Here is a 22,486-nt window from a genome sequence, read left to right on the forward strand (position 1 = left end):
GCATCCTTTCAAGAGATATTTGTTCGCATGCCTTTCCAATGCAATCGGCAATTCTCCCCAGCTTATTGGAAGCTCAAATTGACAGTCCAGCACCGAGCGTACGTGACTCGCCGCACATGTCGGGTTTCGGGCTTGCCCGGGAATGAGACTCCGGATACAGCGGATCCTTCGCGGTGGCACAGCAGTTTGCCCACCTTACTGCGAAAGCGCACGTGACTTGCCGCACATGCCGGGTTTCGGGCTCGCCTGGGAACGAGACTCCGGATACAGCGGATCCTTCGAAAGCGCACGTAACTGATTTATCCCGGAAAAAAAGAAGAGTGGTGATGAAAAGAAAATGATTTAGCAACCCTAACTATTAGATCATCGCAATGCACTCCCTGTTCCGCTAAACAAAAGGAAGGGGATGACCTTCACGTATAATAATAGCATAACTGTCTTGGGAGACCTATCTGTTGTATGCATGCGGTTTTGAGAACCGCAACAATATCATGGGACACCGAGTGTCTTGGCCATGTTTTTTTTCATTCACCATTTTAATGCAGACGATGTCAAGGCTTGAAAAAGACCAAAAACAATGTCAAGGGTTGTGTTAGAGCTGATACAATGTCAAGGCTCGTATTAGAGCTTATACAATTAGTCCAGGCGTTATCTATCTATGATTCCAGCAGTGTGTGTGTGTGTGTGTGTGTGTGTGTGTGTGTGTGTGTGTGTGTGTGTGTGTGTGTGTGTGTGTGTGTGTGTGTGTGTGTGTGTGTGTGTGTGTGTGTGTGTGTGTGTGTGTGTGTGTGTGTGTGTGTGTGTGTGTGTGTGTGTGTGTGTGTGTGTGTGTGACCGCTGTTTCTCGACAACCACTGGTCCGATCTAATTTAAACTTGCCAGGTATATTGCTGGGGACCTGAGGATGTGCCTTTTCAATGTTTGCTATTAATCGGACAAGTGCTTCCCAAGTTATGGCCATTTATTTACCAACCAATGACATGACACGTTGCTGCGTAAGCCAGTGCTCGGCCGGCCGACGATGATGTCACGGGCCGTGCCGGTTACATGGCAGCGAATGTCATGGCAAGCAAAGACAGGGAGGTAAACTTGATTTTAATTTGGATTTTAATTAACTCTGTGTGTGGAAGTGTGGTTGTCGCGAGAACACGAGAGCGAAGGAACTGTGTGGTTGTCGTTTCTGGCTCGCGGTTTGAAAGTTTTTTTTTTTTGTTTCCTCTTCTCTTTGTGTTTTTCCTTGCGATGACATTGCGAAAAGGCAAAATACGTTGGCGCTAATTGAATAATTGGCCATTAAAACTAAATTGCGAAGAATCATAACTGCAATATGCGAACTTCCGGACAGTGAGGACTTAACTTCCGGACTTCCGGATTGTGACGACTTACTGTATTCTTTCTCGATTTTTTTTTTCTCAATTTATCGACTTACTGTACTCTTTCTTTCTCGATTTCCTTAAACACAATGCCCCAATCCAGTCGTCATTTACGTTGTTTTTACAACATGTGTGGATGTTTCTTGCAAGTGTTTTTAAAGTTTTTTTTTTTTTTTTGCACATACGGGCACGTGAGAGTGAAGGAACGGCCTGTGGTTGTTGTTTCTGGCACGAGGTTTGAAAGTTTTTTTTAATTTTTTTTGTTTGCACCTATGGACATGCACTAGTATGACAAATAAGGACTGAACCTCACACAAATTGCAACAGAAAATCTGATAACTGTTCATTACTCATAAATGTGTCCTCTATAACATATAAAAAGTCCTAATGAATCCAAGTGGTGGAAAAAAATTTTTTTAGAAATGAAAATGATTTTTTTTTTTAAATGTTAATTTTTTTTAATTTTTTTTGTATGCCTTGGTGAGGCCCGTGTGAGAGCTAGCACACAACGCACAGCAAAGGGGGCATGAGACAAGAGGGGCGGGAGTGAGAAGGACAAAATAGTGGGAAACAGATACATTAGGTGAACTGTGGAAGGGAGAGGGATGGGGTGGGGAACATGGGGAATACAAGATGGACATTGCAGGGACTTTCAGGAAGGAAAGCAGGGAGTTTGAAGGAGGTGGGCTTGGGTGGATTATCGGGGGTAGAAAAGATCGAGGATTTGGATTGGGGATGATAAGAGGTGGTGGTGAACAGCTGTTTTGAAGGCCTGGAGGGAAGAGTGGGATTGAATCGCGTGAGGGAGTTTATTCCAAAGGTGGGAAAAAGAGGAATGAAAGAGTGAATTTTTTTTTCCCCAAAATGTTTCTTAGCCGTACTCTGGTACCACTTTTTGCTACTTTATAATGGGATATTTAGCAACGCTCTAACTATATATGTAATACTAAACACATATTTCCATAGAAAGATGGTCTGGTTTTATTATTAAGATGACCCGTGCCTTCAGATAAGACCTCTAAATGATTTAAATCCATTTATTATGGCCTGGCGTATATACTTTATTAGTGCATGCACTGATGTTCAACACAACTAATAATGTGTAACGATAAAAAGTCATGTGCTTCTGAAGACATTATTTTAAAGTAACAGCACTATTATACTATATAAGGCAACATAATATTTTAAGTTGTCTGGTTACTCAACCACTGGTTTCATCATCGTCATAATCATCACATTCAGTCTGAAATGAATTTGCACACCCTGATCCTTTGCAGTTGCTACATGCAACAGAGCACTCAATGTCGTGCTTCTTGCATGTGCACCTTAGGCTGCTGCAATTTCTTGCAGCTGCATCTGATGACCTGCAGGAGTTCCTGGGGAGCTGGTGGTTAGTCAGTTTGGACAGGGATGAGCCCCCCATCACTTTCTTTCCATCCCCAGTCTGGCGGCAGGAGTTAATCCACGGTTCCCTTCCACTGCTGCACCTGGTAGTATACGCGAAGACTGTGGTACTTTGCTGCTGCAGAGGTAGGTGGTAGGTTCTGTGGCTGTACATAAGAAGTTCTAGTAGCCACCTTCTCACTAAAGTGCTTGTGTCGTAGTGAGTTGAGTCCCTCTCCAGGCTTACCATTGTACAGGCAGACCAAAGCATTCCCTCCTGCTGCCACATCTGCTGTGGAAGCTGACGGTGTGTCAAACACTGTAGTTTGCTCACGGAAGTCATCACTGGTTGTGAATGTCTTGAGGGCGGCTCCTTTACCAATGCCATACAGGTGGGATGTAGTATCACACCCAAGGATCGCGTGGATGAAGAGAATGTGAGTGCACACACTGGGACCGAGTTTGCTGCTTGAGAGCCTTGATGTTCCAGACATGTGGGTTCTTTGTGCTCTTCTTTGTCTCAGGTTGGAAGAAGAGGTCATGTGACTCACGCTTGGTATGGTAGATAAGGAGCATGAGCAGATCTGTATCATCACCGATGAGCACAGTGTTTGTTGTGGTTGAAGACTCCACTGCTTTCTGCACTATGAGGAGATGAGCATCACCTGAAGCATGATCCATCTGACAGTTCTTGTTCTGCAGTTTGCCACTGAGCATGTTGATGAACTGTTGCTTGTTTGTGTTGTTTGCGAGGAACTCGTCTTTCTTCATTGTAACAGAGATGCCCTCATCAAAAGTCGCGTTTGCTCCAGTCCTCCTACCTGCTCGTCTCTGGTGTGTCATGTACTTGGTGGATGTACCCTCATAACCATCGAAAACGACAATTGCATCCCCATACTTTCTTGTGACATACTCGGTGTACAACCTGCAGATGTTATTGTATGTGGATCCATGTGTCCATGGGATGCGCTGAACAAGTGCTCCACCATCCAGCACGTACTGAACCTGGCCTGTGATCCCTGGAAGGTCAGGTGTGAGGAAGGCCAAGATGGCATCTGCTCACACTGGCTTCTGTGGCTGTCGGAGCATTAGGGAGGTGTCAAACAGTGCTGGTGGATGACTGCGCAGCTCATACTTGAATACTGACACCAGATCTCGTGATGCTTTTGCAGCAACTGTGAGTCGCTGGAAAAGTAGTTGAGGATCCACCTGCACTGCTTCGCCACCAATCTTCACTGATGATTGCGTGCTCAAGGTGATTCCCTGATCCCTTTTCATGAATGTGTACTCAGCAGTGGTGTGTCTGCATATGCCAAAGACCGAGCATGTCGAGGACGTGGTTCGGCGTCGATCCAGCATTGGATCGACAGTGCGGTTTAAAGTCTCCAGTCCTCCACCAATGAGGACCATATGCAGCAGTGGTCCATCCATGCTGGCCAAGATTATGTTCCCGATGGTCTTTGCCTTGTCAACATTCACAGTAGTGTGTGCATGGACCCCAGTCGAGACACTGTGCAAGCTTGGATCAGGGCAGAAGGGGTTTCTTTCATGGAGATAGTTCAGAACTGCATGTGTGTCCTTCAGGTCACGTGCTTGCCTTGCATCTGTCATGTCCTTGCTTTGCTCACCAGTGTTGTAATTGACTCATGTTAGCTCTTGCATGGCATTGTTGACTTCAGCGCAAGCTGGCATGGTGAGGAGCCATATTACACGCTGCTGTTCTGTCATCCCTCGCCCTTTTGTGAGGCCACCACTGGTCCTCATGTTTCTCATTGACACTTGTTCAATGATGAGATCTACGGACAGGCCAGCCCATAGGCGATCACTTCTTCTGACCACATGGAATCCCTCTTCAAAACACCGGTAGACATCTGGATGTTCCTCCTGGAGCTTGCACATCCGCTGCACATAGATCCTAGCCGATTTCGTGTAGAGATTGTGCCCAGATGCTGCAATAAAGGGAAGCATTTCTGATATTTCCTCAAGGTGCAGTGCCCAGTTTCGGGTACGTTCTGCTCTCAGAAACTTGCGAAGTATGTCAACCATATCCATATACTGCAACCAGAGGGCAGCAGTTCTACTTGAGGATTTCAGGGATTTGGTTTTGTTTCTTAGCAGTTCCTTAATTCTGAGCACCACATCAGCATGAGAAGCTTCCTTTGCAGGCACTGATCCCTCTATAAAATGTTCATAGAGGACAGCAACTTCATCCAGATCAGGGTTTCCTGTCCCATCTCTAGCTGGAGTATCTTCATCTGATGACATCTGTGCATCAGTGTTCTCCTGTGAATCTGCATCTTCTGGCTCACCAGACTGTTGAGGGAGAGCTACATCAAGTGCGTCAGACACAATCATGGCATTGAGGACACCATCGACAAGGAGGTGTGCATGCACAGCCCGTGCAATTGCCTTCCCTGTCATCATGTGCACCACGGCGTTGTCTGCATAGACGAGCTCCAGAACTTCTTGTAACCCAGATCCAGCCATTAAATTCCCGATGGACCCCAGGAAATTCATCTCGGTGTGGAAGCCTCCAAGTCTCAGGTCTATGTTGCTCAAGTCGCTTCCTTCCGGTTCAGCATCGATGATCAAGAGGGCCTTCCACCATCGTGGTTGATCAAAGGTACTGATTGGTGTGGCATTGTGGCAGCGGGCATGCTCACTTACAAACTTCAGTGTTGAGAAGATGCATGTGGTGTCACTGGGATTCATGTTGATCATTGGAAGTAAGACGAAGGATGATTTCCCTGGATGATTGCCATGCTGTACAAACTGCATCATCCCAGACCATGCTGGCCTTGGTGAGGCAAAAATGATGGCTGTCTTCCATATAAGATCTAGGTCTGCCGTTGGGTCTTGTGCCTCCAGTGACAAGCTTCTGTTACGTCACTGCGTCTGTTCCGCTACCTGCTTCCCTGTGGAACAGAATTGGAACTCTTCCCACCATGGATACATCAGGGGTGACCTTTGCTCTCAGGATGGGATTGATGATCTTGGTAGCTGGTGTAACTGCAGCAATCATCCCCATACCATGAAAGGTGTTGTTGCCATCCAGGGTGCGAATGTTGTGGTCCACATTGTCACCGGCGTACTGGACGAACTCACCGGAGATGCCAGGAATGTCAGTTCTAAGCGACACCACAGCATTGCAAACAAATGTTTGCACCTCCTTGTAGGAGCAGCAGAATCCAAGCTTGTGAAGCGTATTGACCAGGAAGCGTGATGCAAAGTGGTGGTGGACCTGGACTCCTATCCCAATCTGCAGTGGCGCCAGAATAACTCTTGGTCGGGTCGCCTGCATGATTGCTTGTCCGATGGAGGCAGTTTTCATGCCAGCATTTTTTACCCCAAACAACCCTTTCAGTCGAACCCTGAGGCTTTCTGGAAGAAAGTGGATGGCATCCTCTTCAGACTTCAGTGATTCACAGTCAGGATATACATCATGGTATGTTTCCACTGATTTGATGTCATTTTTGATAAGTTTGGCAGCAGTTTCAATAATCCTCTTCTTCTCTGTTTCAGGATCAGCTTTTCTGTGAGCATAAAATATCTGGGGGATCCCTTTGGCTGTGCTTCTGAAGGTAACCACATTTGGCTTCCCATTAATCTCGGTGTGGATGATTCTGTCACCAAACTGTTCCTTCAGTTTGAACTTCATTTGCATGTAGCCATAAACTTAAAGGCCCAGTCACACCTTGACGTTTTAGCCAGGAATGGCAACGTATAAAAATGCACGTAAAACGTTGGCGTACGCTGAAGTTTTCAGTTTTTTTTTTTAGATTTGGTCGTATTCATAACATGTTGGTCGTATGCATAACGTATTAGTAACGGGCACAGAACGTTTCGTTGTGTTATAGATAACTTATACCAACAAATGCTTAGCCTGTTGTCGGCGTTCACAACCTATGCCCAACGATAGTTTAACTTAGTCATAGCGCGCTGCACGTATCGCCGACGAACTCGTGACGTTCTCTGTTAAAAACCTGCCGCACGCAGAAAAACCGCCTGAAAATCGGAAGTGTCAACATCGCAGTCACACCTTGACGATTTAGCCAGCGTATGCCGACCTATGAAAAATGTGTCTAAAACGCTGGGACACGTCGAATACGGTATGGGTAAGTTGTGTATACGTTAGGAGCACGATGAAAAACAATGAAGTACGCTGGCATATTACGTGGTACGTCTAGTACGTCGTGAAATTTCAAGCATGCTGAAAATTTTACGACGTACTCGACGTATGGCTCACAAGTTCTGCATACGCTGGCATAAGTTCTCGGCACGCTCCGCGATCGTTTACAAACGTCGGCCACGCGTTACTTGTAAGTTACTCATAAGTCGAAACACGTCGAGGTTATGTTTAGCATACCCGAAACTTAATTTTTAACCTACGAGTAACGCGCTTTGAACATATTAGTAGCGTGCTTTCAACCTATGTGTAACGTATCTCAAACGCACATTGGCGTATGTAGACGAATGTTATTGACCGTATTCCGGACGACCACAGAACTTACTGAACGTGTTTCTAACTTACAGCTACCATATAATGGCGTATTGGTATCGTTTAGGGGAATTGGTATATACAAATGGGCTTCACAAGAGGAACCCATCAGTGTTCCAGACTCCATGTTGAGTAGATGTCAATGTCAGTAGTAGTAGTAGTAGTAGTAGAAGTTCGAGAGAATTTAGTGATGTCGATGTTATTAGTAGTAGTAGTAGTTCGAGAGAATTTAGTGATCTCGATGTTAGTAGTAGTAGTAGTAGTAGTTGGAGAGAATTTAGTGATGTCGATGTTGGTAGTAGTAGTAGTTGGAGAGAATTTATCAATGTTAGTAGTAGTATTAGTAGTAGCAGTAGTAGTAGCAGTAGTAGTTCGAGAGAATTTAGTGATGTGGATGTTAGTAGTAGTAGTAGTAGTAGTTCGAGAGAATTAGAGAATTTAGTGATGTCGATGTTATTAGTAGTCGTAGTAGTAGTAGTTCGAGAGAATTTAGTGATCTCGATGTTAGTAGTAGTAGTAGTAGTAGTAGTAGTAGTATCAGTTCGAGAGAATTTAGTGATGTCGATGTTGGTAGTAGTAGTAGTAGTAGTAGTAGTTCGAGAGAATTTAGTGATGTCGATATTCGTAGTAGTAGTAGTAGTAGTAGTAGTTGGAGAGAATTTACTGATGTCGATGTTGGTAGTAGTAGTAGTAGTAGTAGTAGTAGTAGTACTTTTCAAGTAACGTGTTGCAAAGTATGAACAATGTTCGTGTTGCGTGCTTACAAAACGTTACTCATAGGTTAGAAATAAGTTTCGGGTACGCTAAACATTACCTCGACGTGTTTTGACTTATGAGTAACTTACAAGTAACGTGTTTCAACATGTGTCAACGATCGCATAACGTGCCTACAGCTTATGGCCAGCGCAGCGGAACGTGTGAGTCGTACGCCGGCATACGTCGTAAAATTTCGAGCATGAAAAAATTTGAGGAAAACCCAAAAGTTCAACGTTTAAAGCCAGAGTACAACGACGTATGGCATTGTTTTTCAGCGTGCTCTAAATGTTATCAAAACTTACCCATAACGTATTCGACGTGTACCAGCGTTTTAGACAAATTTTCAAAAAATCGGCATAAGCTGGCTAAAACGTCAAGGTGTGACTGGGCCTTAACATTCTGAGCCTTTAAGATTGTTTTCCATCTGGCTAACAAGATCATTGATCGTGATCTGTTCTTTGTCATTTTCTTCGAGAAAGTTCGCAACTTCCAGAAAGGCATTAAATCTTTCTTTGTCTTGTGGCCAACCCAGTTTTGTTTTCTTTACCTCAGTTTCGCTGGTTTGATGAGCTGTTGGCATTTGCTTCTTGGTACGGAAATTTACGCTTCACACTTGGTGATACACTGCATCTGCAGCATGCAGGTCATACACATGCAACACAAGAGCTTTCACTATGACTGCCCAGGCATCTCCTCTTTCATTGCAAGATTTCAAGAGCGTATCCTTGAACTCAACTGTCCTCACTGGGAATACAGTCCAATCAGAACTCTTCCTCTTGGTCCCAACATGTGCTGACCTCCCACAGAACAGACAGTCTCTGTCATAATGGAACTCCTTCTCATCAGCTGAGCGTAGTCGCTCATGCCTGTCGACTTGCTCTTGTTCTTTCTCCTTTAGTGCTTTCGCTATTTGTTGTTGGCTGGTATATTTCTTGAGGCAGACTTGATGAACCAGTTCCCCAGGTGATGTATGACTGTCATCATTTCTGGATTTACTTGCTCGGTTAATGGTGTCACTCCCCTTTTCAGTAAGTGTGGTTGGTGGCTGTCCGCCCCCCTCTGCAGGGTCCTTACAAATGGCACATCTTGGAGTGCCACTCATTGTTCAGGATGTGATGGCACTGCAATAATGTAAAAAAAAACATGAGTATTCATTTTTAAAGTACAGTAACTGTGCCAAATAACCACACATGAATTTCACTGATTGCACATTTTGCAACTTTCAACTTGACCGTTTTTACAATGCAAATCTCTTCAATTTGTTGTGAATTTCCTTTTGAACATGCACTGTACTGCACACACTATCATGTCTCATGTAAAACAAGGTTTCTGGTAGATTGTGGATAGTACTGAACCCTTTGTGTGGACATCAGACAAGCAGACATGCAAAAATCCATTATTTTAACATGGGCGGCAATGGAGAAAAATGCCATCACCGATTTCAGTACTTTTCAATAGTTTCCACCACTTGGATTCCTTAGGACTTATGTTATGTTATACAGGACATATTTATGAGAATAAACCAGTTGGAAGAGTTTCTGTTGCAATTTGTGTGAGGTCATGTCATATAATGCCTGTACTATAACCTGGAGCAATATCATCAGGATCTTTAACCTCGGGCAATAACATCAGGATCTTTAACCTCGGGCAATAACATCAATATCAATAATGCAGTCCAACAACATCCATGCAATTAACCCCAAGCAATACCATTAGTATGTTTAACCTTGAGCAATATCAGGATCATTAACCTCGGGCAATAACATCAGCATCATTAACCTCGAGCAATATCATCAGGATCTTTAACCTTGGGCAATAACTTCAGGATCTTTGACCTCAGGCAAGAACACTAACATCAATAATATAGTGCAATAACATCCACATAATTAATCTTGAGCAATAACATCAGGATCATTAACTTCGAGCAATGTCTTCAAAACCATGAGCTTCACGAAAGTCTTGCTCGGTGAATATGTTCCGATAGCAAGTAAAGGTGAGGAAGGAAGGAGATTGGAGTTGCACAAAGCACGGGGATAAGCGCACACACCAGTGCAGTTCGTGAGTTCGACCTTTATCCTGAGGGTGGAGGAACAGTTCTTTGAAGCCATGACGTATTATTTAATCATTAATTCGGGGGTTTGACAAGTTATTGGTTAATGTGGAGAAAATATGAGCACTTTAGATTCTACCGACTCTGAACAGGTGTATGCATGCACCATTGCACCTGGAGTACACACCTCGAACAAGAGAACGTCGTTGAGGATGCTCAATATGCCAGACATCTATTAATTGATTGTCTCTCCCTAATTCTGCCAAAGACCGAGCATGTCGAGGACGTGGTTCGGCGTCGATCCACCATTGGATCGACAGTGTGGTTTAAAGTCTCCAGTCCTCCACCAATGAGGAATATTGGTTTAACTGCACAATTATATCATGTCTTTCCAAATTTCCAAACTTAAACTTGGTACATTAATAAACTAGAACGGGCACTCATAGAGCACATACCTTCGCCGCCACTACTTTTTTTGTTCTTGGTACGAGTGTGGGGAACTGGTTTGATGCTGGTTTCATGCAAATCGAATAAGAATTGACTGAGTTATGCCGAAAACTGCATATTTTTCAAGGGCGTGACCCCCCCCCCCGACATTTTACCCCAACCGGTGACATGTTATGACGTCATTGTGTCACAAGATTGGGCATTAAATTCTGAACATTTTGGTGCTGGGTTCATGTAAAGTGGACAAGAATTGACCGCGTTATGACAAAAACCGCATATTTTTCAAGGTCGTGACCCCCCTGACCTTTGACCCCTAACCGGTAACAAGAGTATTGGCGTCATTGTGTCATATTGCATATCACAAGATGAGGCGTTGAATTCTGAACATTTTGACGTTAGTTGCATGCAAATTGAATAAAAATTGACCGTGTTATCGTAAAAAGACGATTTTGACCTTTTCGTGACCTTGACCTTGACCTTTGACCCGAACGATCCCAAAACTAATCGAATGCTTCCTGGCTAATAACCAATCATCCCACCAAATTTCATGCAATTTGGTTTAATACTTTTTGAGTTATACGAATCACAAGATTACAAATAAATAAATAAATAAATACACGCCGACCAAAACATAACCTTTCGCAGAATGCGAAGGGAACAAATCCATTAAAAAAAAACAAATCAACTTCTCTTTCATCATCCTCAACCGATGGACTCCAGAGTTCTCATCCCAATGAGTCTCTTCTAATCGAAAAATATCCAAATACAAGACAGTGGAGCACCAAGGGTGTGTTCCGTGAGAAAGCAGCTTGCTATCGCTTGATAAGCGGCTTGCTTGATTCAAAGACCTCAAGCAATCACTCCAACGGAGCGGAGTGCTCGGCACCGCTTAAAAAAACATGGCGGTCTCCATGGAAACGGTGTTATCGTGGTACTCTGAGCAAATGCTCTCGAGTCCGTCATTTTCAGTTTTACTCGATCCTCTTGTGACAACTTCCCCAAACGAATCGATTGTGTTCGCAGCGGCTACAGAGGACGAGGAAGAGGGAAAGAAAGATAAATAAATGGGGAGTCAGAAGGAGAACCCTGTTGAGGTATTCTATGCACCTACGATTGTGCATTTTGGGGGAAAGACGGGGTTGCATGTTTGTTGATCTTGAAGTATTAGAAATAGAATGAAAAGTAAAGTAATAATAAAAGTATGAATGCATGTTTCAATCAATACTAACGGAGTACCAACCCTCTTGGTGGGTAAAGTTTACACATTAGCTGCTAAAAAAAGTATAATATGCAAGAAGACTCTTTTGATGTTTGTGTGGTGTATGTTTAAAAGTGTCTTGAGGTTACAAAGGTCTTTGGGGTCAAAGAGGTTAAAGGGGTGCAAATGGTAGTAAGGGTCTATCAGAGTGTTAAGGGTTCTCAAGGTCAAAAGGGTATGTTCCAGTAACAGTTATAGGGTCTAAAGGGTATGTTCCAGTAGTTGTTAGTGTCTAAAGGGTATGTTCCAGTAGTTAGTGTCTAAAGGGTATGTACCAGTCGCAGTTATAGGGTCGAAAGGGTATGTTCCAGTAGTAGTTAGTGTCTAAATGGTATGTACCAGTTGCAGTTATAGGGTCTAAAGGGTATGTTCCAGTAGTAGTTATAGGGTCTAAAGGGTATGTTCCAGTAGTAGTTATAGGGTCTAAAGGGTATGTTCCAGTAGTAGTTATAGGGTCTAAAGGGTATGTTCCAGTAGTAGTTATAGGGTCTAAAGGGTATGTTCCAGTAGTAGTTATAGGGTCTAAAGGGTATGTTCCAGTAGTAGTTATAGGGTCTAAAGGGTATGTTCCAGTAGTAGTTATAGGGTCTAAAGGGTATGTTCCAGTAGTAGTTATAGGGTCTAAAGGGTATGTTCCAGTAGTAGTTATAGGGTCTAAAGGGTATGTTCCAGTCGCAGTTATAGGGTCTAAAGGGGCCAATCAAAGGAGTTTCGGTGTCTATGGGGTGCAAGGGGTCTATAAAGTCAAACGAGTTTCAGAGTAAGGTCTGAAATGGTCTGAAGGTCGAGAGGGGTCAAATAGATCCAAAGGATGTTAATTTTAAAAGGCGTCTAAACTATGGACTCTAAAGGGTCTAAAATATCGATCTAAATGGTCTTAAAAGGTCTACTGGTCCAAAGGCGTCGAAGCAGTATACAGGGTCTCAACTCAAGGCTTAAAATGTGTTTCAATAGTACGTAATTAATAGACGTAGTCAAGGTAAAACTGACGTTCAAACAGTATGTAACGAGAAAGGCACTCGGTAGGTGGAGCTCATACCTCCACCAGGCTGAACAGTTTACATGTTGTATCCCACTGATTGGTCAGATCTGGATCGAGACCTGAACCAAAATGTAATCTTCTTGTTCTTGTTACCACGCCAACTCATCCACCGAGTTTTATCATAACTTATCCACAACTTGTTGAGATATCCTGCGAGATATCGTTTTTGGCCCCATCTCTCAATGGTGAAGAATCACTTAAAAAATTTAAATTATCGGATCCGAATCCGAATCTTTACCAAAATGGAATCATTTTGTCCTTGTGACACTCCCAAACTGTCCACCAAGTTTCGTCAGAATCCGTCCACAATGTTTTTGAGATATCCTGCTCACAGACAAAGAAACAAATAAGAACGAGAGTAATTCGACTGCACGCAGTCAACCGGTATGCCTCCGCTCTTCCGCACAAACACTTGAGTATTGACATATTTGACCCTTGACCTTTATCTTATCTGTCCCAAAATCTAATCAGTTAATTGCCCTGTCTAACTTTACCTTTGTACCAAGTTTGATGAAATTCTGTCCAATATTTCTTGAGTTATGGTGTAAAAAGTAAAATGTCAGAGTTTGACCTTGACCTTTGACCCTTGACCTTTATCACATCTGGCCAAAAATCTAATCACTTAATTGCCCTGTCTAACTTTACCTTTTTACAAAGTTTTATGAAATTCCACAATTTGGTTCTTGAGTTATCGCGTAAACGAAAATCCGGACGGACGGACGAACAGACGGACAACCCGGAAACATAATGCCTCCGGCACCCTTGGTGCGGAGGCATAAAAATATGTCATGCATAGCACGATACTTCCTCAACCCAAATAAACAATAGTTGCCACGGTAACCAATTCTGGAATTTGGAAAATATGATCTATCAAGTGGTTCACATGATGGAATGTTGTGAATAACAAATGTGGTTGATACATTTTCGAATTGCCGCCTAATAGGTGTTTTACATGTTTTGGATGGCAGTGACCTTGACCTTTGATTAATTTTGACCAGATTTTATAGCGAACGTTGTGAGCTTCATACTTAACGTGTGCACATGAGAGAATAGGAAACAACAACAACAACAACAACAACACAATACCCCTGGCAATTTGGAATCCGTGTCGTTGGCTATGATCCTTTTGATTCTGTTTTTTTTTTTTGCTTCTGTTTTTTTTTTTTGTTTTCGGTTTTTGTCATGGGGAATGATGCATGCCGGAATATAAAGGCGTCGTCGGAGACATGAAAGACCCAAATAATATCAGACATGATGTATATTTCCTCCACTGATTTTAATTAAGATATCTCCCGCATCATCAAAAAATAATTTTTAATCGTGATTTACATTATTTGATCGCTGATCCCGAATCCAGGCCGAAGTAACCGGAAATTGCGTATACAGTTGTGAACAAGTTATTGGTAAAGTCAGAAGCGAATGCAAGAAGAATTATACGTTCAAGCTAGTATTTATTTTTTTTAGATGAGATCCTGTTCTAGGTGGTGTAGTTGTTGTGAAGGTAATGTTAAGGTAATATTTATTTTTTCATAGCAAAAAGACTGTTTAATTTTATATATTTAAGAAGCGAATGTAAGAAGAATTCTTCGTTCGCTTCTGGGCTTTGCCTATTCCATATTACACATACACTACACATACATACAAATAAGATGTGTAAGTTTCAATCTGATGTCTTGAAAAATTATTGAGGTTTCGCAACAATAAAATCACAAGAATATCCCATTTTAAATAGTACTAGTACGTGCCCATAAAAAAAAGAAAAAAACAACTTTCAAACTGCGAGCAAGAAACAACCACACAGGCCGTTTCTTCACTCTCGCGTGCCCGTACTGCATGGCCCGGAAGTTCGCATATCGCAGTTACGATTATTCGATATTTAGTTTTAATGGCCAATTATTCAATTAGTGCCAACGTATTTTGCCTTTTCGCAATGTTGTCGCAAGGAAAAACACAAAGAGAAGAGAAGAGAAGAGAAAAAAAAAATTTACTTCCTGGTTTGGAACATACCAGCACTCTGATGTTACCGAAATTTATGCACCGTCTAATATGAAAACGATCATAACTTGGGGCATTGTGTTTATCTATAAATGCGCATAAGAAATCGAGAAATTATTAGAATACACGAAGTCATCACTATCCGGAAGTCCGTACGTTGTAACCCGTAATGGGGAACGCGGCTGAGTTTCTCTTCCCCCATCGGCCATGCCCACGCAGCAACGTGTCCTATCATTTGTGGTAAATAAATGGCCATAACTTGGGAAGCACTTGTCTGATTAATATCAAACCTTGAAAAGGCACATCCTCAGGTCCCCAGCAATGTAGTTGGCAAGTTTCAATTAGATCGGATCAGTGGTTGTCGAAACAGCGGTCACAGACACACAGACATTGCTGGAATTATAGATAGATGTATTGTCGCCTTTACTAAGCAAAATAACACATTTTACACAAGAAACCTTATTCAAGCAAAAACGGTTTTAATTGCCTGTTTGAAACATTTGTACACATTCATCTCAGAATCTCGGTAACTTGGCTTGTGTGCGTGTTATTTCAAAAACCGTTCAAGATTTAGCTTTCATATTTCACAAATCGATTCCCCATACCACCCAAAGGTTGGGGGGGGGGGGGAGAGTATGAGCTCGTAGTTATGGTGTAGTCTATATATTCAGAGTATACATTACAGGGTATATCTCTAAACATTTAATTGGTTGTCGTGCCGTTTTGAATCCGACTACGGCAGCCATTTTAGCAAACAGAACGAAACATCTCTCTGACTTGCTTGCTCCACTTGCCGAGCGGCTTGCAAAGCGGTTGATACGGAACGACTGGCTTGGACAGCGATAGCAAGCTGTTGGTTAACGGAATATCACCCCCCTGAGTCCCTGATTCTAAACGTAAACTTTACATTCTGCACGAAATCCATCATTTATGTTTAAACTAGTAAAATGTACTTCTTTCAAAACAAAGTGAATTTATAACAAAAAAGGACAAGTCAACCTCTTGTTGTACAATGCTCCTTCGCAATTCTATATCCACGCGATGTATGACGTCATCGCTGGGCACTGAAGCAAGGGAGTGCCGGACTCAGCTTTTACTCTGTTTGTTTTCCTGTTTGTCCGGACGATATCTCAGCCATCCGTCGAGCAAGGAAGCTGAAATTTGGGGACAAAAGTGAGGATGTGTTTTGGCAAAAACAACATTTTATTTTTTTTTGGAGTAATTAATTAATTAATTAATTACTTCATTATTATTGATATATTAATTCCTTATTTATTTTATTTCTCATCTTGGCAATATCTCAGGCATATTTTGAGCTCGGAAGCTGATATTTGGACACGACAATGAACAAGTGATTTGACTATTAAGGGTATTTTTCATTTATTGATTTATCAATTAATCGATGAATAATTAAATTTTCAAAAAAAGTTATAGGTGCTGATAAAACAGTAGTGGTTTTGGAATGCTCTTCGGCAATTGATTGAGAAATTAATTATTTTTACGATTATTATTTATTATAATAATGTACCTTGAATGTACCTCTTTATAAATCGTATAAAACTGAGGTATCTTCATCATACCCGATGTCTTTAAATCTAACTATTCGACAGGGGGTGTGTTCCGTTGCCAAGCCAGCCGTTCCTTATCGACCGCTTCGTTGGAGTGCTTCAGCCACTTGGATAGCGCTCTACAAGATGCTTGGTAATGGAACACATCGCAAGTGGATCAGAAAAATGATCTTTCAGATCTACGTTCCCATAAACTGAATGTCCATGAAATGAAGGATTTTAGTCCCAGACCAGATGCGTGAACACAACATCGGGATCCTCGTACTCATATTCTTCACATTTAAGAAATCGATTTTATTCCCTCCTCCACCGAAGATGGTGAAGGTTATGTTTTCATCCGGGCTGTCTGATTGTCTGTGAGCCCGATATCTTGTGGACGAATTTGGATGAAACTTGGTGGAGAGGTTGGGTGTGTGACAAGGATGAAATGATGCGATTTTGGTGAAGATCTGAATCTAAACACTAGAATTTCTCTCAGTGATTCTTCACCATTTTGATGTAGAGCCAAAACTATTTAAAAAAAAAAAAATCTCAAAGTTGTGGACGAGTTACAATAAAACTTGGTGGATCAATTATGTAGGTGACCGATTCGATTTCGGTTCAGGTCAGGATCCAGATCCAGCCTTTCAGTGGGATACAAAATGTAAACTGTTCAGCTTGGTGGAGGTATATGCTCCACTGAGTCCCATTCCTGAGAACAGATACTTGATCAAAAAGTAACAATTGGAGCCTTCTGTGGAAGGTACAGGGGGAGCTACACGTGAGGTCCTTCCAAAGTCATAACGAGGAGGTTGTGAACTATTTTGGGGTTAAGGGTGTTGAGCTATGAGTCCGGGTCCAAGTGTGAATATGCACACCTTTAGTTAACACTAGCAAATACCACCCGTTGCTTGAACGCCAGCGCCTTCTTCACCCCCCCTCCACATGCCTGTCATGTCAAACGTCATACATCATGGCATTTCCGTGTGTACATGAGGGCTGGGCTTAAAGAGAGAGAGAGAGAGAGAGTGGGAGAGTGGGAGAGAGAGCACACGAACACGGACGTGCAGTGGAGCATTAATTACGATTGTTTCATATATATATATATATATATATATATATATATATATATATATATATATATATATATATATATATATATATATATATATATATATATATATATATATATATATATATATATATATATATATATATATATATATATATATATATATATATATATATATATATATATATATATATATATATATATATATATATATATATATATATATATATATATATATATATATATATATATATATATATATATATATATATATATATATATATATATATATATATATATATATATATATATATATATATATATATATATATATATATATATATATATATATATATATATATATATATATATATATATATATATATATATATATATATATATATATATATATATATATATATATATATATATATATATATATATATATATATATATATATATATATATATATATATATATATATATATATATATATATATATATATATATATATATATATATATATATATATATATATATATATATATATATATATATATATATATATATATATATATATATATATATATATATATATATATATATATATATATATATATATATATATATATATATATATATATATATATATATATATTTGTTTCATCTGTTTCATATAAATCATATAACTGTTTCATCAAAATGATTCTGCATAGAATAACAGTGAAGATGGAAACAAAATAATGTCTGAAATGCATTTTCAACCGGTTATACTATAAACCTGGCCCCAGAGACAAACACCGCCCAGACACTTCCGGAGACAAAGCCCACCAGACGCGTCCAGAGATGAAGTGTGCATGTAAAGTAATGAAGGTGGTGGTTGTTTCATCGGAATTGTGTGTATAGTTTCTGAAAAGAAAGCAAATGCATATTTGGGGGAAGCCCCCCTCCCCCCATAGACCCCACCTTTTAAAAATAGCATGAACAAACTTTGGCACATCATGGGTGATGAGGGTTATAATCAAGTTTCATCGGAATTGTGTGTCGTTTCTGAGAAGAAAGCAAATACCTCTTTGGAGGGCGGCGATCCCCCCCGTAAGCTCCCTCCAGAGATCCCCTCAGATCCCATTTTTTTCTAATGTCGTGAACAAACTTTGGTACATCATGGGTGATGAAGGTTGTGGTCAAGTTTCATCAGAATTGCCTGTGTAATTTCTGAGAAGAAAGCAAACACCTATTTTGGGGGGTAACTCCCATAAACCCACTTCGGGCCCGTTTTTTTTTAAAAGCCATGAACAAACTTTGATACATACACAGTAATGAACATTGTGGTAACATTTCATCAAAATCTTGTGTAATTTCAGGGAAGAAGTTGCAAGTATTTGTGGACGGACACATGCCATCCCATAAGCTCCGTGGAACTACGTTCTAGGTGAACTAAAAAAGCAGCACAAATTTATCCCTTTAACTGCAGACTTATCAGCTTACTTCCAATTATCAGGAAGGTCATGGAATCCATCATTACAGTTGATATATAAATTCTTCCTTTTTCTCCAACAACCTCATCTCAGATCACCAATTTCATTTCAGTCCAGGTCACTCCACCTTGGACGTGCTGCTTCAACTCACCCAACAATCGATGGAGGCCCTCATTGTCAGATATGAGATCAGGGCCGTCTTTGGACAAATGTCCTCATTGTGATACTGTCTGGCATCCTGCCTTACTCACTAAACTCTCTGCCTATGGCATCCAATGTCAACTCCATACATGGCTTACTGACTTTCTCCACTCAAGTGGAGAAATGTGGCACTGTGAGATATGTATAGTGGCACATAGCATGTGGCACTCAAAGGAATCCTTTCATATCCTCTCCCTGTCAAGGTTGGAGTGGTCAAAGGCAGTGTTCTGGACCCAGTCCTATTCCTGATATTCATAAATGATCTCTCTGACTCTCTGGAAACTCCTCTTTATCGATTTGTTGATGATGCCACCCTCTGCCGTGACATCCCTCATCCTGGCACGCTGCAACCTCTTCCCTCTCTTCAGACCTTAAAAAAAATCACAAGCTGGTCAAATACATGATATCAAACACTTATTCCACATTCAAGGGAAAAATGTCTTTCAATCCTGACCTCTCTCTCTTCTTCTTCTTCTTCCTCCTCCTCCTCCTTCTCCTTCTCCTTCTCTCTCTCCAAAACGATTGCCTGGAAAACACTCCGATCTACTTTCTTAACAATCCTCTTGAAGTTCAGTCATTCAAACTCCTGGGTCTCACTCAATCCCCTTTTGGTGAAACTACCTAAATCCAGGATCACTGCTCATCTCCACTCATTTGTTCCTCTTTTTTTCCCACCTGTGGAATCAACTTCCACATCCTCTTGAATCTCATTCTTCCCTCCAGGTGTTCAAGCCACCTGTTCATCACTATCTCAAATCATCCCCAATACAAAACCATGATCTTTTTTACCCCATAAACCCCCTCCCCAACCCCAAGCCATCCTTCCAAATTTCTAGTTTTTCCCTCCTAAGAGTTTCCTTCTGTATCCATCTTGTCCACCCCTTGCACCCTCTCCTGCCCCAATTCCGATCAACATCCATTGTTTGTCCATGTGACTATTTCATCCGCTTTGCTCTGTTTTTGCTCTTCCACATGCTTAGGCTCTGGATTCTAATTAATTTTTTTAATTGCACACAAAAAGCCATAAAGACCAAAAGCATGAAGAAGGGAGAAAGAGAAAGAGAGACAACTCTTATTAAAGCAATACATGCACGATCATGACCACAACATTAATTGGTTTGTTTAATATTATAAAATAGGACACGAATCGGTACACAAATGTTCCTTGAACAATTTCCCAGGGTGCTTCGGGAGGGAAAAAAAAATGCAAGTTTGTTTCTCGTATCAAAGAGCACATTTTATCATAATGTATGTTACACACATGTACGTACACCCGTGCAAACGCACAGCTGTCTGTGGTCGTCTCTCGGTCGACATGGACACGACTCTGCTGTAATAAAAGTAAAAGGAATCCTTCGTACAAAAATGGACAACACGTTTTGCAACATTCTCTTTTCGTCTGGACTATACAACAGAGCAAAACGGTAAAGGGATCGCATACAGAACGTACAAAACAATCCCAAAGCATTTCCATGACGCTTTGAAGGAAAGATTATTTATTACAATTCATTAAAGTGACAAATAAAGCTGCGATATCACAAAAAAAAAAACACCAAACATTTTCTGATGGGTTTCAGAGATGGGCGAATGAACGCTATTCGCCGTGTGCCAGAGGTCTCGATCCAGCCCTCGGCCTGTGCCGAAGCCTTACATCACATTTTGTGTTGAAGTGGCAAGCAGGTCACAAAGGCATCTTGTTTCCCTCCACGCTGAGTCTCACTGCACGGTTCACCTTTGTGGAACGGCGGATGTTCGAGAATTTCCTCATCTGCTTGTCCAGCCTGTTCAATCCTTTTTTAGAAGAATGCTGTGCCAGGTGGGATATGGAAAGCAAATAGTTAAAATATCAAGCATCAACACCACCAACTGCATAAGAACATTCTTTAATTGCAAGACTAAACGAGTAATCACTTGGTCAATATTAAAAAAAAAAAAACATATTTTGGTCGAGCGACTGGCACACAGTGGTCTATCAAATTAGGATAGACAACTTTGCCTGCTTCATTTATCATACATGTCCTCAAAGCTATCTTCACACCGACACGTTTTCTCCCTCATTCTAGGTGCACCAAGTAGAACCTATTCCATCTGTGGGAATGTTGGAACCTATTCCATGATAAGCTTCCAAATTGGACAAGCTCCTCCATTAGCTTTGATTATGCATCTGGAAATGTTACATCACAATCTTTATCACAAACTAAATCAATAACCTCACGACAAGGACACATTGGGACAGACAAGTTGAAGTCTTCAAAACATGACAAAAAAAAAACAAATAAACAAAAACCTGCTCACGCGCCCGGCCATAATGTAACTCGCACAACCCTGACCTGAAGTGGGATCCTGTCCAAGTAGACATTTACAGATGCAAAATAGCATGAAGTAGTAGGTAAAGGTGAGACAGTGTGAGGAAGGCAAGGGCTAGTGGTTGTGTACACATGCACAATATATTTTGTATTCTACAAGAAATCGAACCTCGTGCAAAAGTAACGTCAAAAGGTAACAAACTGATAGTTGAGCCACCGGTGGATACAAAAAGCAAAGGAATGAACGAACAGGAAAAGAGGAGAGGAAACACAAATCTGTGAGTAAGAGGGTTGTGTTCGGCAGGGTTAAGAGAGTAGAGAAGATCATGGGTCAGGAATGTGGGATGACAGGAGATGGTACTAATCCAATGCTTGAAGATGTGGAGGTAAGTATACAAATGTACAGCTGAATGCAAAAAGGAACAAAAAAAGAGTGCAGGTGTGCAGCAAGATTGGTTTTTAGGATGTTAACGAGGGGAGGTTTACTGGAAGAATGGGCATACTTGAGGAGATAGGGAATGTCAGAGGCCTAAGAGAGCAAATTAAACAACACTGTCTGCAATGTGGAGGTGGTTAAAAATAAAGCAAATGGAATAGATGTAGTTTAAAATAGTCCAAGACCTGTCTGCAATGTGAGAGAAATGCACCTTGTGATTCTGACTCAATAATGTTGAAAGTTTTTGATTTCACAGAATTCAGGAAAGACAGAGATGTAATGATGGAGTGCCAGCCCAGCATGGGAGAGAGCAGTACTCCATTGAGCTACCAAGGGGAAATTAGCCTCTCTTTACCACATTTCGTACAACAGTTCCAACTATAGTCTGAAGCAGTTATTCTCTGCAGACAATTGTAATTAGAACTGGAAGCACTTCAGTGACTGGCAATCCTGACTGCAGTGTACAAACCACAACAGCGCAACCGAGAGTAATTTAAAAGTTAACTTAAACTGCCAGGAAGTATATGGGAGTGCAACAACAGTTAAAACTAGCATGGCACTCGGTAGAGCGCATACCTCCGCCAGGCTGAACAGTTGACGTTTTGTATCCCACTGATAGTCCGGATGCAGATCCGGCCTTTCAC

The 22,486-nt window shown here is 41.2% G+C and overlaps 2 protein-coding genes and 1 pseudogene across 10 annotated transcripts in view; 1 reads left to right on the plus strand and 2 right to left on the minus strand.

Moving 5' to 3' along the window:
- The window catches only part of LOC147012852 (uncharacterized), an 86,990-nt gene that overhangs the window by 32,259 nt on the left and 32,245 nt on the right, over positions 1–22,486 (plus strand). The window contains exons 5-6 of one of the 5 annotated variants that reach the window (XM_085854151.1): positions 6,279–6,337; positions 8,647–10,278. The exons of 2 other annotated variants lie outside the window; for them this stretch is intronic. In XM_085854151.1, coding sequence (XP_085710277.1) covers positions 6,279–6,335 — 57 coding nt within the window. In that variant the 3' untranslated portion in view covers positions 6,336–6,337; positions 8,647–10,278. Of the gene's footprint in view, positions 1–6,278; positions 6,338–8,562; positions 10,279–16,412; positions 17,371–22,486 lie in introns of those variants that run through there. 2 more of the 5 variants (XM_085854149.1, XM_085854147.1) reach the window with 2 other exon arrangements.
- LOC147012853 (uncharacterized) lies at positions 1,771–6,305 on the minus strand (annotated as a pseudogene).
- IWS1 (interacts with SUPT6H, CTD assembly factor 1) overlaps positions 20,199–22,486 on the minus strand; it is a 76,418-nt gene continuing 74,130 nt past the window's right edge. For all 5 annotated transcript variants that reach the window (XM_085854145.1, XM_085854142.1, XM_085854143.1 and 2 more), the window contains one exon: positions 20,199–20,907. In XM_085854145.1, the coding sequence (XP_085710271.1) occupies positions 20,782–20,907 (126 nt within the window). In that variant the 3' untranslated portion in view covers positions 20,199–20,781. The remainder of the gene's footprint in view (positions 20,908–22,486) is intronic.

This window comes from Eptatretus burgeri, chromosome 14 (genome assembly GCF_056783735.1).
Source record: "Eptatretus burgeri isolate ZD-2024b chromosome 14, Ebu_testis_v1, whole genome shotgun sequence".
Taxonomy (NCBI): domain Eukaryota; kingdom Metazoa; phylum Chordata; class Myxini; order Myxiniformes; family Myxinidae; genus Eptatretus; species Eptatretus burgeri.